The sequence below is a fragment of the Alternaria atra genome, assembly GCF_907166805.1.
Source record: "Alternaria atra isolate CS162 genome assembly, contig: 24, whole genome shotgun sequence".
NCBI classification, from domain to species: Eukaryota; Fungi; Ascomycota; class Dothideomycetes; order Pleosporales; family Pleosporaceae; genus Alternaria; species Alternaria atra.
Window position 1 is genome coordinate 158,392 of NW_025091322.1, and position 14,011 is coordinate 172,402.

Here is a 14,011-nt window from a genome sequence, read left to right on the forward strand (position 1 = left end):
CATCGCCTCACGCTCGAAACGTATCTTTAGTAAGGCAGTTTGGAAGGAAGAGAGACATACTCAACCAATTAAAGATGGCAATAGAGAATGGGTAACGCTTATTGCTTGCGTATGCGCTTCTGGAGAGGCACTGCCGCCCGCTCTTATCTACCAGGGATCCTCTGGGATTCAATCGACCTGGGTTAATGACGTAGAGATCGGCAAACATCAGGTTTTCTTCTCCAACTCGCCTTCAGGTTGGTCAAATAATGACCTCGGACTTGCCTGGCTCGAACAGGTGTTTAACCGCTATACTAAAGCCAAAGCGCGACGGCGATGGCGCCTTCTGATCCTCGACGGCCACGGCAGCCACATTACTAAGGATTTCTTGACTTTTTGCGACGCTAATCGAATCCTGCTTGCTGTCTTTTCCCCACACTCACCCCACAGCCTTCAGCCGCTTGATGTGGTGCTGTTCTCGCCGCTCGCGACGCACTACACTACAAGGCTCAATGGCCAGCTCCAGCAGTCGCAAGGACACCCAATAAGCGCAAAGAAAGCTTTCTTTATAAACTTCTGGGCGGCATGGAGCTCTACAATGAAGTCAGCGACGATTAGGAAAAGTTTTGAAGCTACAGGCGTGTGGCCGATGGACGCAGAGCGTGTACTAAAGCGCTTTAACAACCACGCTCTGCAACAAGATTATGACTCAGAAACTTCACACAGCAGCGGCAGCGATACCCGCAGAAAGTTTTATAACTTGCTTGACGAGCTAGTTGAGGATAGAGCTAGAGCGCAAGCCAGAGAGCTGCTGAGGAGAGTAGAGGCGCTACTAGTCAACAACAAGCTTCTTCGCGAAGAAAACGCAGGTTTACGAGACGCTCTTACCACTAGGAAGAAGCACAAGAAGAAGCGCAATACGCTAGACCTTCAGCAGCGCGAGGAGTACTATAGCGCTGGAGTTTTCTGGTCTCCAAGGAAGCTCCACGAAGCTGAGGCACGCGAGGTGACGAAGCAACGCGAAGCTGAAGCTGAACAACTCCAAAAACTTCAGGATAAGGAGCTGAAAGCGGCGGCAAGGTTATACAAGAAGAAGCAAGCTGAGGCTGCAAAAGTGGCTCGACAAGAAGCCGCTGAGGAGAGGCGCAAGGCGAAGAAAGCGCGGGCTGATGAAGTAGCTGCAGCTCGGGCGCTCAAGAAACAGCAACGCGAAGCTGCAACCTCACAAAAATCTCACGATACTGCTAGAAAGTCTAAGCGAAAAGTTCCACACAGTCTAAACAAAATTCCAGCAAAGCGTTGTTGTGTTGTTGGTGTTCAAACTGGGCTTGAAGCTGCACCTGAGCTGCCGCCTCCTCCAACTAAGACCACCTGCACACGCTTAGTACGACCACCTAAGAAATATTCTGAGTAGACGGAGAGCTTCGCATATATCTGTATATTAATACACTAAGAAATCTCGTGATAATCGCTATTGTGAGTGGCTGTACAGCCTCATCTTTTTCTCTATCTCGTGTTGTTGGGGTGGCTCGACCCGCGCACAGACACTGTACTACGCAGTCTAGCGTGTCTAAAATGGCACGCGGCACTGCTTACGAAAGCTTGGCAGCCTTAATCGATGACTCTGTGCTTCCGGCCCTTGTTGTGTTCTCCCACATTTCATAAAGTCTTGTACATAGAATACTACTACTACAAAGTCTTGTGTTATCGATCGTTTATCCTCATGGCACACCAGGCACATATCATTCCCTGGCAGACACTGGTCGACAATCTGAAATACAAGCACTGCAATCCACGCAACCACGGCATCACAAATCTGTACCTGCGCAACACGAGGCCCCACCAGGAGAAGGAACTGCAGTACTTTGTCGGCGGCTTTGATCGTGCACTGTCAAAATATTCCGCAATTGAACGCAAAAAATACGATGTGCTCGTGGTACCCCCTCAGTTGGACGATAAGGTTATTTCAGAAGATGCGATCAAGAAGATGGCCAGGACAGTGCTTCGATACAAAGGCAAACTTGATACCACACACACTTCCGACTCTCTCGGCGGTGTGCTTTCCTCATTCGAGTGTACCACTAGACGATTTGTATCCGATACATACCCGGGAGACAGCGAAATGTGCGACTGCATTCACGACGCTTGTGAACAAACAAAAGCAATGCTACTACATGGAGAGATGGACTCGTTATTGCGACTGGCGGCGCACCCCTCTGTATACTTTCACAAGTTTTGGGATGAGAATCAGTATGCGAATGCGCAGGGCTTCGGCCTAAGCAAGCTCAAAGATTCAGCAATTCAGGCATACATTTGCCTCAATGTGATGTTTCTCAAGCCTGAGCTGTATAACCCAGTTAGTCGTAAGGCGTTCATTCAGGAACAAGCCAAGGCAAACCGAACAACATTCCAGCCGGACTTGTACGATTATCGGCTGACAGCAGCATATCAGCATATGTTGTTGTGCTGCACGGGTGTCTCTTACGGGCTGGGCCACTACGAAGCACACACATATCCACATCGCGAATTTTTCGGCATACCGCGCGGCATGCTCCATGTCGAGTCTACCAACTTCCCATACAAGCGCCAACCGAGGAGCCATCTCGGGACGATCCACATTTCGGACCTTGTTGATGACCAGTTCAAGGGCATATACATGGCTTCAAAGGCGGATGTTCCCATTGTGTTGGAGCTGATAAAAACGATGGGGCTACCTACCGAGCTCGCTTTGCATATCATGAGCATGGCAGATTACACGCCCGTAGGGCGAATGTTTGTTCGTGACGATCCACTGCATTCCGCAAATACAGATGAGCTGAAGAAATATTTGTGCTATTGCTGGAAGTTGCTTGTCAGGATTGATATGCTATGTAAAGCAAGTGGCCAGTGGCTAGATTGGGAAGCTGAAGCGACAGACGCGATATGTACTTTGTTCGAAATGAACAGCCCTAGTCGCCGTAAAGTACAGAAAGTTTCCCACACTGGCACTGAATTCAGTGGACGGACACAGAAAGTTGTATTCGTATAATTTTGATATAAGAGTATTGGTTTAAGTGAGTGCACATCTGTATCTTTCGCGGGTTAGGCGGCCGAACTTGAAGTAAATGAATGGAGCCGGTGCTAGCAGGCAGACACTATCGCCGACAATCAAACTACCACAACTCACACCAAGAGCATCAAACACATACTGAGTGAGCAAGGGCGGCAACCCTAGCTGCAAAAAGGATGACGGTGTTTGCTGCCAAAGCTCTCACAGGGTAATTGAGGTAAGTGTCCGTCAAGTAGTTGAGATAGGCGTCGAAGATCAGCAAGATGGAGCCCTAGAGGATGACCCAAGCGGGGGTGTCACAAGATGCTACGAGCACGTGTTTGATAGCTTACTAGGAGCGTTACTTGTGGCTACGTACGATATCTAGTGGAATACAAGACGTTGCGTGAGGAAGCAGAAGCAGAATACAGAGGCGGCGAGGAAATATAGGTAGGGCCCGTGCGCAAAGCGCGGGCCTCAGCTGCTCTCAGCTAATCAACAGGTGTTGGGTGCTCAATACGCGCCCAGCGTTTGTGATATCGTGTAGGTGTCAAGGGAAACACGGTGGTTACCGTGACAGGGACCTAACCGATATGATACGGCGGGACAGCCCTACTCAGGTATGGTGGCACGGAATACCCCCTATTCCAAAACTAAACCCTTTCGAGAAATTACGATCGCCGCTTGAGCCAACCCCCTAGAGATACAATCGGGTGCCAGAAGTCTGTTCGCGCTATGCGCTCGGGCCACCAACACCACTATTATTGCAAACTTCAAAGCTATGCAACTCTATAGAACCACATTCAAATATTCAATTGAGGGCAGCAAATTAATCGCATTAATCTTAATACTTTGTTTGATACCCATTTACTTGTTCAACAGCGTGGAGGCGGTGCGGCATTGACGTGATAAGCTTTTTGATCAGAGTGTTAGGTATAGCCACCCACGCCTCCTTCAAACCAGCTTCAAACCTCACCCACTCCTCTGGCGAGTCTCCTATCGTATCAAACTCAGGATAGAGCTCATGGACCTTCCTTTCGAGTGTCCACCATAAGTGTTCAATAGGGTTGAGGTCAGGAGAATAGGGGGCCAATCAATCGTTGCAACACCATGCTCCTCGAGCCAGCCTCTTGAGAGTGCAGCAGTGTGAATAGGTGCGTTGTCCTGCATAAACCACTCGCCAGGTCTGTACTGATCGGTGAGACCCTCATCGAGGGCTTTAACGTAGCTAGAGGCCGTATATCCGTTGCGCGTTGATGGTGTATCGCGGGTCATGATTACTAGAGGACTACTGCCAACTCGACCTCCTGGTGTCATCCATATCGCGCCCCAGATCATACGCGCAGGCTGCCTAGCAGTAGAGACCTCCTCTATCATCTTGTGTGACCATTTATCCACTGGTAACGCCATACCCATTGAGTGTTGTGGCCAGAGCCTTAGGCGAGGCTACACTCGTCACTAAATTTGAGAGTCTCCCTGTGCCAGTCGAAGCTACGCCAATCCTGAGCAAACTTAAGACGTTGTTTGGCGGTAGATCTATTGATTTTTGGTCTGCGCTTTGCTCGAAACTTGCGGTAGCCCTCCTCTTCAAGGGCGGGTTGCACTGTACGCTTTGAAACGTTAGGGTAGGCCTCCTGGCCATCCCACAGGCCAGCCTCCTTGAGGAGCTCATGGTACTCTATACCAGGGGCTTTTTTTTAGCGATTCGAAGCAGCCGACGACGGTCTCTACTAGTTAAAATAGGTGGACGGCCTGTACGATCGCGCGTGGTGGTGCTAGAGGTGGCCTCCCATCGAGCTATCGTTTTCTGTACAGCGCGTTGTGTGCAGCGGAGCGCGTTGGCGATTTCTTTAGTTGCTGCACCAGCCTCTGCCTGCGCTAAGATAAAATCGCATTGGCGTTCTGATAATTCACCACCTGGCATTCGATTTCCCGAAATTTTGGCGCTAAATGACCTCATATTGATGGAGTTGTGTGGTGTTGCAGAAGATACCTATCTTGTGATCTCATGTTGTTGTTGGGCCCGTGCGTTTACAGTGTCCGTGCACCCAACGCCCGGAGTCACTGAACGCCCGGCACGCAACATCTACACAGTATTTCAACGCGTAACAACTCAACAACCATGCCAGGCCTGCAAGATGCGCTTGCAGAGATTCGTAATTTAGACCCAGGCGATAAACTTGTCTATACAAATATTGCTCAAAAACACGGTGTTTCGCGCACAACGTTGTCCCGCGCGCACCGCGGTGTGCAGGTCCCTCAGGGCGTCGCTGACCCAAACCAACGAAAGCTCACCCCACAACAAGAAGCAGACCTTGTGCAGTATATAGAAACACTGTTAGCGCGTCACTTGCCACCTACGAGAGCTATAGTACAAAATTTCGCGTCTAAAGTAGCCTAGGATCCTTGCTCTGATAGCTGGGTTACACGCTTCCTGCACCGTCACCGCGACCGACTCACCTGCCACTAGGCGACGGGTATAGACTCCAATCGCCATAACGCTAAGTCTGGATATAAGTATAAGCTTTACGTTGACCTACTGCAGCAGAAGATCACTAAGTATGACGTTAAGCCAGAGAATACGTACAATATGGATGAGAAGGGCTTCGCAATTGGGGTACTTGGAAGGTCGAAGCGCATCTTCAGTAGGCGTTAATATGAGAAGAAGGAGGTTAGGCAGGCTCGTCAAGATGGCTCACGTGAGTGGGTGAGCTTATTGGCTACAATCTGCGCAGATAGTACTGCTCTGCCTCCTAGCATCATATTCGCATTAAAAAACTCCACAATCCAGAGCTATTAGGTGGCCGATATTGAGGCAGGAACACACCCAATTCACGTGGCTTCTTCGCCTACTAGCTGGACAAATAATAATATTGGATTGGCTTGGCTTGAACAGGTATTTAACCGCTATACAAAGCCAAAGGCGCGCAGAAGTTACAGGCTTTTGATAGTAGATGGCCACGGGAGTCACCTAACGCAGGACTTCATTGACTACTGCGATCAAAATCGAATTATACTCGCTGTGTTGCCACCTCATAGTACACAGACGCTGCAGCCGTTGGATGTAGTCTGCTTCAAGCCACTCTCCTCCGCCTACGCCTCCGAGCTCGATGACTACCTCCAGAAGTCTCAAGGCCTATCGCCATTGACGAAAGGTGACTTCTTCCACCTATTCTGGCCTGCCTAGGTGCACACATTTAAGGAAGAGCTTATACAAAACGCCTTCACTGCCACAGGGATAAGCCCGATGAACCCTGACGTTATACTGGATAGATTCCGCCACGCAACACCTAGCGACTCAGGCTCAGTTTCTTCTAGTTCTACAGCCTATTCTGCAGAGGATTAGCTTAGAGCTTGCACTACACTGCATGCAGAGGTGAAGGATCCTCGCAGTGCAGGTGCACGGAAGCTTAGCCAAACTATCCACCACCTATCGACACAGGTAGAGCTCCTTCACAACGAACTAGAAGGCTTGCGGCAGAAGCTATACCTAAAACAGAAGCGTCAGAAGCAACCTAGCAGGCAATTAGACTTGCAACAGCACCAGGAGTATCACGGCGGGGCGATAGTGTGGTCTCCTCGAGCTATTCAAGAGGCGCGCGTCCGCATGGCAGTTACTGAGCAAGAGAAGGAGGAAGAAGAGCTAAGAAAGGCAGAGATGAAGGAGTTAGCAGCTGCTAATAAGCTATACAAGGAGAAGATTGAGGAAGAGAAGCGTCAAAAGCGGGCGAGGGAGAAGGAAGAGCGTGCAAAGGTTAAGGCAGAGGAACGCCGAGCAATAGACGCGCGGAAGGCTGCCAGAGCCGCTGCTAAACAGGCTCGCGACTCTGCAAAGGTATACAACAGTCCCAAAGAGGCAAATCTACAACCTCAAAAGCTTCTGTAGTCAAACCAAAGCCTGCGCGTCGTGCTGTAGGTGCTCGTAGTCGCCCGAAGCCTGCGACGCCTCCTCCGCCCGTGCGAACCCACACTACACGTAGCGGCCGCACCGCCACCTTATATAAATAATATATATAGAGGAACTTGATCGCATATGTCTATAGAGTACTCCACCAAAGACTTTCGTAGTAATAACTATTGTACGTGGCTCTGTAGCCTCATCTCTGTGATGGGCTTCAAGGCTCGGAGCGGGCGTCGTGACTCCGGGCGTTGGGTGCACGGACACTGTACCGTGTCCGTGCACCGAACGCCCGGAGTCACCGAACGCCCGCTCCGGCACCTTCATGCCCACCACAGAAACGAGGTTATAGAGCCACATTCAATAGCTATTATTACGAGAATCTTTGTAGTAATAGACTATGGACCTATGCGATTATGTTGATGCCTGCCACACCTTTTTTGGTTTAATTTTGCGGCCACGGCTGCTCGTTTTTGTCTTGGGAGTTGGGGAACGCTCATGAACAACAGGTTGACTACGAGCAGCCGCACCACCACACTTCTGCTTCTTTCTAGGTGCTGCAACCTGTGGAACCTTGCGCTTGCCTCTTTGGGATAATTGTACAGCTTTCTCAGCGTCGCGAGCTTGCTTTTGACGCTCTCTTTCAGCCTTGCGTTCTGCTACTTCTTCTGCTTTCTTGGCTTTAACCTGATCTCGCTCCTCCTTCTCCTTTACCCGCGCCACACGCTTTTCTTCTGCAATCTTCTCCTTATATAACTTATTAGCATGTGCCAACTCCTTCATCTCAGCTTTTTTTAGCCCCTCCTCCTCCTTCTCACGCTCTGCAACCACTGCGCGAGCGCGCGCCTCTCGGAAGGCTCTGGGTGACCACATCATCGCTCCACCATGATACTCCTGATGCTGCTGCAAGTCCAATTGCTTACTAGGTACTTTCTGACGCTTCCTCTTTTGGTATAGATTCTTGCGCAAGCCATCAAGTTCGTTGTGAAGGAGCTCTACCTGGGTTGATAGGTGATGGATAGTTTGACCAAGCTTCCGAGCACCTGCACTGCGCGGATCCTTCACCTCTGCACGCAATGTGTTGCAAGCTTTGAGCCAATCCTCTGCAGAATAGGCCGTAGAAGCAGAGGAGACTGATGCTAAAGTCTCAGGAGTAGTGTGGCGGAATCTATCGAGGATAACGTCGGCGTTTACCGGGGATATGCCGGTGGCTGTGAAGGCCTTCTTTACGAGGTTTTCTTCGAACGTGTTGACCCAGACAGGCCAGAATAGGTTGAAGAAGTCACGTTTTGACAGTGGGGATAGACCTTGAGATTGCTGGAGGTGGTCATCGAGTTCGCTGCTGTAGTTTGAAGAGAGAGGCTTGAAGCAGACTACATCCAACGGCTGCAGAGTCTGGGTACTGTGAGGGGGTAACACTGCCAATATAATCCGATTCTGGTGACAGTATTCGAGGAAGTCCTGCGTCAGGTGACTCCCGTGGCCATCCACAATCAAGAGGCGGTACTCCAACCTCGCCTTAGGCTTGGTATAACGGTCAAACACCTGCTCTAACCAGGCCAGTCCAATGTCGTTGTTTGTCCATCCAGAGGGTGAAGAAGCCACGTGGATAGTGTGTTTTCCGGCCTCAATATCCGCCACCCAGTGGCTCTGGATAGTAGAGTTTTTCGACGCGAAGATGATGCTAGGGGGAAGAGCAGTACCATCCGCACAAATCGCTGCCAACAGGCTCACCCACTCACGTGAGCCATCTTGACGAGCCTGCCTAACCTCCTTCTTCTCATACTGACGCCTGCTAAAGATGCGCTTTGACCTGCCCAGCACCCCGATAGCGAAGTCCTTCTCATCCATATTGTACGTGTGCTCAGGCTCAAGACTATACTGAGTGATTTTCTGCTGCAGAAGCTCGAAGTACAACTTGTACTTGTACTCTGATTCGGCGTTGTGGCGATTAGAGTCCATGCCCGTGGTCCATTGAGATGTGAGTTGATCGTGGTGACGGTGGAGGAAGCGCGTAACCCAGCTCTCAGAAACGCGTCCCTGCGCAACTGTAGATGCGAAATTCTGCACCATACTCCTTGTAGGTGGCAAGTGACGCGCGGTGAGTTTTTCTATATATTTAACTAGATCATCTTCTTGCTGGTCGTTGAGCTTGCGGTTGCTGAAGACATCGACGTGTCGGGGGACCTGCACGCCTCGGTGCGCGCGCGACAACGTCGTGCGCGACACACCATGATTTTCTGCAATATGAGTACATACAAGTTTCTCTCCTGGCTTTAGTGCATCTATTGCTGCTAGTGCATCATTTAATCCTGACATGGTGTTGAGCTATTACGCGTTAAAATATGGTGTAGATGTTGCGCTCCGGGCGTTCAGTGACTCCGGGCGTTCGATGCACGGACACGGTACACTAAAAGTGCGCGTGACGAGCCAGGTCGCGTAACGAGCCACCCCACCATCCCAACATTGCGCGTCGTCCCATCTTCAACGCGTCATAACTCCACAACCATGGACCCGATTCAAGAAGCGATTGAATATATCGAATCGCGTGAGGCTGGAGATAGTTTCTCGTACCGCCAAGTTTCAAAAATATTCGGAGTTGATCGAACAACGCTGTCGCGGCGGCACAAGGGTTCGCAGGGCACCCGTGAAGCCAAAATAGCAAATCAACAACGACTCAACCCACAACAAGAGGAGGAGGTTGTCAGTCACATAGAGAGAGCTACAAGAGATGGTCTACCGCCTACAGGTGGTATTTTGAAGAATTTCGGAAGCGCTGTTGCGCAGCAAGAGGTCTCCGATAGCTGGGTTAAGCGGTTTCGCCGTCGTCATCCCGACAAGCTCATCACCAAATGGGACACCGGTATCGATCGTGAGCGTCACGTGGCTGACAGCAAGTATAAGTACGAGTTGTACTTCAACTTGCTGCACTCCAAGATGGTGGAATACAGGATTGACGAGCGCAATACGTACAATATGGATGAGAAGGGCTTCTTTGTCGGTATCGCCAACCGCAGGAAGAGGATCTTCTCCAAGGCAGTTTGGGAGGCGGGAGAGCGTACCCAGGCGATGAGAGATGGTAATAGAGAATGGATTACGCTGATAGCTTGCGTATGTGCTTCTGGAGATGCATTGCCGCCCGCTCTCATCTACCAGGGCACCTCTGGGGTTCAATCAAGCTGGGTTCACGACCTTTGGAGACCCAACAACACCAAATATTTATATCCCACTCAGCTTCGGGATGGTCCAACAACGACTTGGGTCTTGCCTGGCTTCAACAGGTGTTTGAACGTCATACAGCAGCCAAAGCTCGCCGTCAATGGCGCCTTCTCATCCTTGACGGGCATGGCAGCCACGTTACGCCCGAATTTTTGGAGTTTTGTGAAGCCAAACGTATTATAGTTATGGTGTATCCTCCCCATTCAACCCACAGCTTACAGCCATTGGATGTGGTACTTTTTGGGCCGCTTTCGAAGCACTACACTGAGGAGCTAACTCAACACCTCCAGCGAACCCAAGGCCTCTCAAAGATCACCAAACAGGACTTCTATCGTCACTTTTGGCCGGCGTGGAGCTCTACAATGACTCACGATCTCATATTAAAGAGTTTTGAAGCTACAGGCGTATGGCCGATGGACGCAAGCCGGGTACTTCAACGCTTCAACAACAACCCACAACAACAAGATGACGACCCAGGAATTGGGGAGCAAGGCGACGGCGATAGCTGGCCTCAGCTGCGCAAAATTTTTGACGCTGCGGTGGCTGACAAGGCCAAAATTGAAGCCAAACGGCTATCCCAAGGCCTGCACTCGCTGCAGGTCAACAACGCGATTCTCCACGCCGAAAACGAGGAGCTACGCGCTGAACTCAACCTCATTCGAAAGCGCCCGATCAAGTCTACAAAACTGACTACACGAGAAGGTGATGAGTGGCACGGCGGAGCTGTATTCTACAGTCCCAGGAAGCTTGCCAGCGAGCGCGCGCGCAAGGCCGCAGAACTGGACGAAGTCGCGGAACTACAACTCCAAAAAGCTCGCGATAGAGAGATCAAAGCGGCAGAAGCAGCTGAGAAAAAGCGCTCTCAAGAAGCTGCAAAGTTGGCTCGTCGGCAAGCCAAAATAGAGAAGGACGCGGAGGATTTACGGCAGCGTGAGGAGAAAGCCGCCGCGCGGGAGCTCAAAAAGCAGCAACAACAAGCTGCAACCGCTCAAAAAAGTCGCGATACAGCAAATAAGCGTAAGCGAAAAGCCTCACCTAAACTAGCGAAAAAATCGACAAAGCGTCGTCGTGTTGTTGCTCTATCAAGTGGTGTGGTTGCTGGTCCGCCTGAGGCGTCTCCCCCACCCAAATTTGGCCTGCACACCCGCCAAATTAAGACGCCAGCGAGATACAAGTAGTGCAAACGCTTTAGTAGCGTCTATATATCAATACACCAAAAAATCTCACGATAATAGCTTTTGTGTGTGGCTCAATAACCTCATCTTTTTGATCGTCCGATCTTGGTGGGGTGGCTCGTTACGCGACCTGGCTCGTCACGCGCACTTTTAGTGTAGCGCGAACAGATTTATGGCTTAGTACAGTAATACTGACTCTTGAATGTATCACGATGAAGCCTATGTACCTAGAAATCCGCTGGGGCTAGGATGTTTCGTCTCTAACTAAAAAGAATCCCTAACGCTATGATTTGATTTGATTTGATTAGATCCTATTTGATTTGATTTGATTAGATCCTACACGGTTGCAGCCGCGAAAAGCAGCTATGCCCGGCTGACAGGCTTGGCAGACAGCCGACGCGGTGCGGACGTTGATCCGCGCCGCCCCACTTCATTCCAAAGAACCATCTGTCCCCAGAGGCCTGCCGTTTCCCTCCCACCACTATCTACATTTGCCTGTCCGCTCATCTAGATAATGGCTCTACTAACTGAACACTGTACTTCTAGGCTCGTAGAGGCACGGTTGCCTCGTGTTCTGCGTCTGCAATACCTTCAGTCTCCCCCCAGCGCTCAGCTATCGTCTTCGCGCCTGCGATCCCCATTTGCCCAAGGATCTGCGTCTGCTCTACATACTCGATGGCTTTGGTGGCTAGCTGTGGCGTGCCTAGGATGGTCCGGATGTTGTCTCGTCCGGACAGGTTGGCGAAGATACAGTCCCGGAGATGACTGTGCTTGCTGCAGTGGAGAAGGATATGTGCGACGGTCTGTCGTCTCGCTCCGCAGTCGCAGCGCGGGCTGGTGACGTCTGGCACTCTTCGGGCGAAGAGAAAGTCGTTAAGTCCGATCTTCTCTGTCCGCAGCTGCACCAGCAGCGCGCTCTCCCGCTTAGTGAGCCCTCGTGGAGCCGGAGTACTTTCTTGGTGGGCGTTGGAGTGTGTCTGTAGGTTGCTCGGCCCTTGGTGTCCTTGCGCCACTTTGCTATCCATGCCCGTTCGGCTTGTATGCTGCACCATCTTTTTACAGTCGACTTTATAGTGAACAGCTGGGGAGGCGCGTCTGCCGGCAAGCTTCTGCGGCCGTCTTCTCTCCATCCGGTGGCTTCCTTGGCCGCTTTATCGACGGCCTCGTTCCCGGGTATGCCGACGTGGGCCGGTATCCATCGGACGGTCACTGTCCGTCCGTTGTCCTGAGCTCCGGACCTGTCGCGCGATGTCCGCGAGGATGTAGGCGCCTGATCGTCCCTCCGCCTTAGCGATGGACCAGACGGCGGCCTGGTTGTCTGTGTATATGGCGACGTCTCGTCGCGCACCGTTTCGGCTCGCATACTCTTGAGCGATCTGCAGTGCTAAGCTGATGCCTTGTAGTTCTGCTGCATATACCGTCGACTCTATGTCTGAACCCATGTGTACGGATCGCGCCTGTTGTGTGAGCGGACACAGTGCCGCAGAGCCTATTTCGCCTTCGATGCCGCTGCCATCTGTGTAGATGCTAAGGCTGTCTTCCTTTACGTGTTCTTTGTCGTGTCGCGCCCGTGCTTCCTCAGCGGTCGCATCAATGTAAGTGGTTGGGCCCTGTCTCCAGGGCGGCGTGAGGAAGCACGGAATCTGCTCTTGCCTGTCGAAGTCTTGGGTCTCGCATGCTCGTTATGTCGTTGTAGACCTTCTGCCAGGAGCTGGTGTTCTGCGAGTCTTGTCTGGGACTGTCGGCTGTGCTGTGTTTGTCTGAAATCCTGAGGTGGCTGCGATGTTCTTGCTCGAGAGTAGGCGGACGATAGTGTATGAGTTGTGCTTCCATATTTGCTGCTCGATGGGGAGGAGAAATGTCTCTACGTCTAGTGCCGCTCTTGATGTAGCTTTGTATGCCCCGCTGATGACCCTGGCTGCTCTTGCTTGTATGCTCTGCAGTGTGTTGAGCATCCTCTTAGTGTAGAGTTTTCCTTTATGCTAGCGTTTGACCACACTGAGCATGCATACATCATCTGCGGGAGCACTGTGCCTTCGTATATTCGCCGCAGGTCGTGGAGGCTAGCGCCCCAGTTGGATCCTCCCAGACAGCTGAGCGCATTCACTGTCTTCGTCGTTTTCCGCCTGATCTCCTCGGTGTGTTGCTTCCAGTGCAGTTTCGCGTCCATCGTTAAGCCCAGGTATTTGCATGTTGCTTCGGGCCGTATCTCGCCCCACGCGGTATGAATTAAGGCCTCTGTGTTAATGCGCTTGCGTGATCTTGTAAAGTGGGTGAGTTGGAACTTGTTTGGGGCGAAGACCGATGCGTGTGTGTGCCCATCGTTGTGCTTTCTCAAGGATTTTGCCCAGTGTCTCACACGTCTGCTCTGTCGTCTGGCCCCACGCAAGGATGCCGACGTCGTCAATGTAGCCTGTGGACATGGCGTCTGGCGCTTGGTTGCATTCATCTATCAGATCGGCGTTGTAGAAGAGGTAGAGGATAGGCGATAGCGGCGAGCCCTGGGGTATACCCGTGTTGATCTGGTATGCTATCGACCGGAAGCCGTCGATTGCGATGCTGGTGTGTCTGTTGCTGAGGAAGCTTGCGATCCACTTTACTGTTTTCTCGTCTACTCGTCTCTTCCGCAGATCGTGAAGCAGGCGTGTGTGTGAGACGTTATCGAAGGCTCCGGAGACATCGAGCAGCAAGAGACTCGCCACCCGTCCAGTG

At 51.4% G+C, this 14,011-nt stretch overlaps 1 protein-coding gene across 1 annotated transcript; it reads left to right on the top strand.

Annotated features, from left to right (window-relative positions):
- Positions 1 to 1,702: 1,702 nt before the first annotated feature.
- Positions 1,703 to 3,007, top strand: ALTATR162_LOCUS5002 (uncharacterized protein; the record flags this gene model as incomplete). The annotated part of the gene is made up of 1 exon (XM_043312618.1): positions 1,703 to 3,007. The coding sequence occupies one exon, from the start codon at positions 1,703 to 1,705 to the stop codon at positions 3,005 to 3,007; it is 1,305 nt and encodes a 434-aa protein (XP_043168553.1).
- Between the last annotated feature and the right edge of the window lie 11,004 nt (positions 3,008 to 14,011).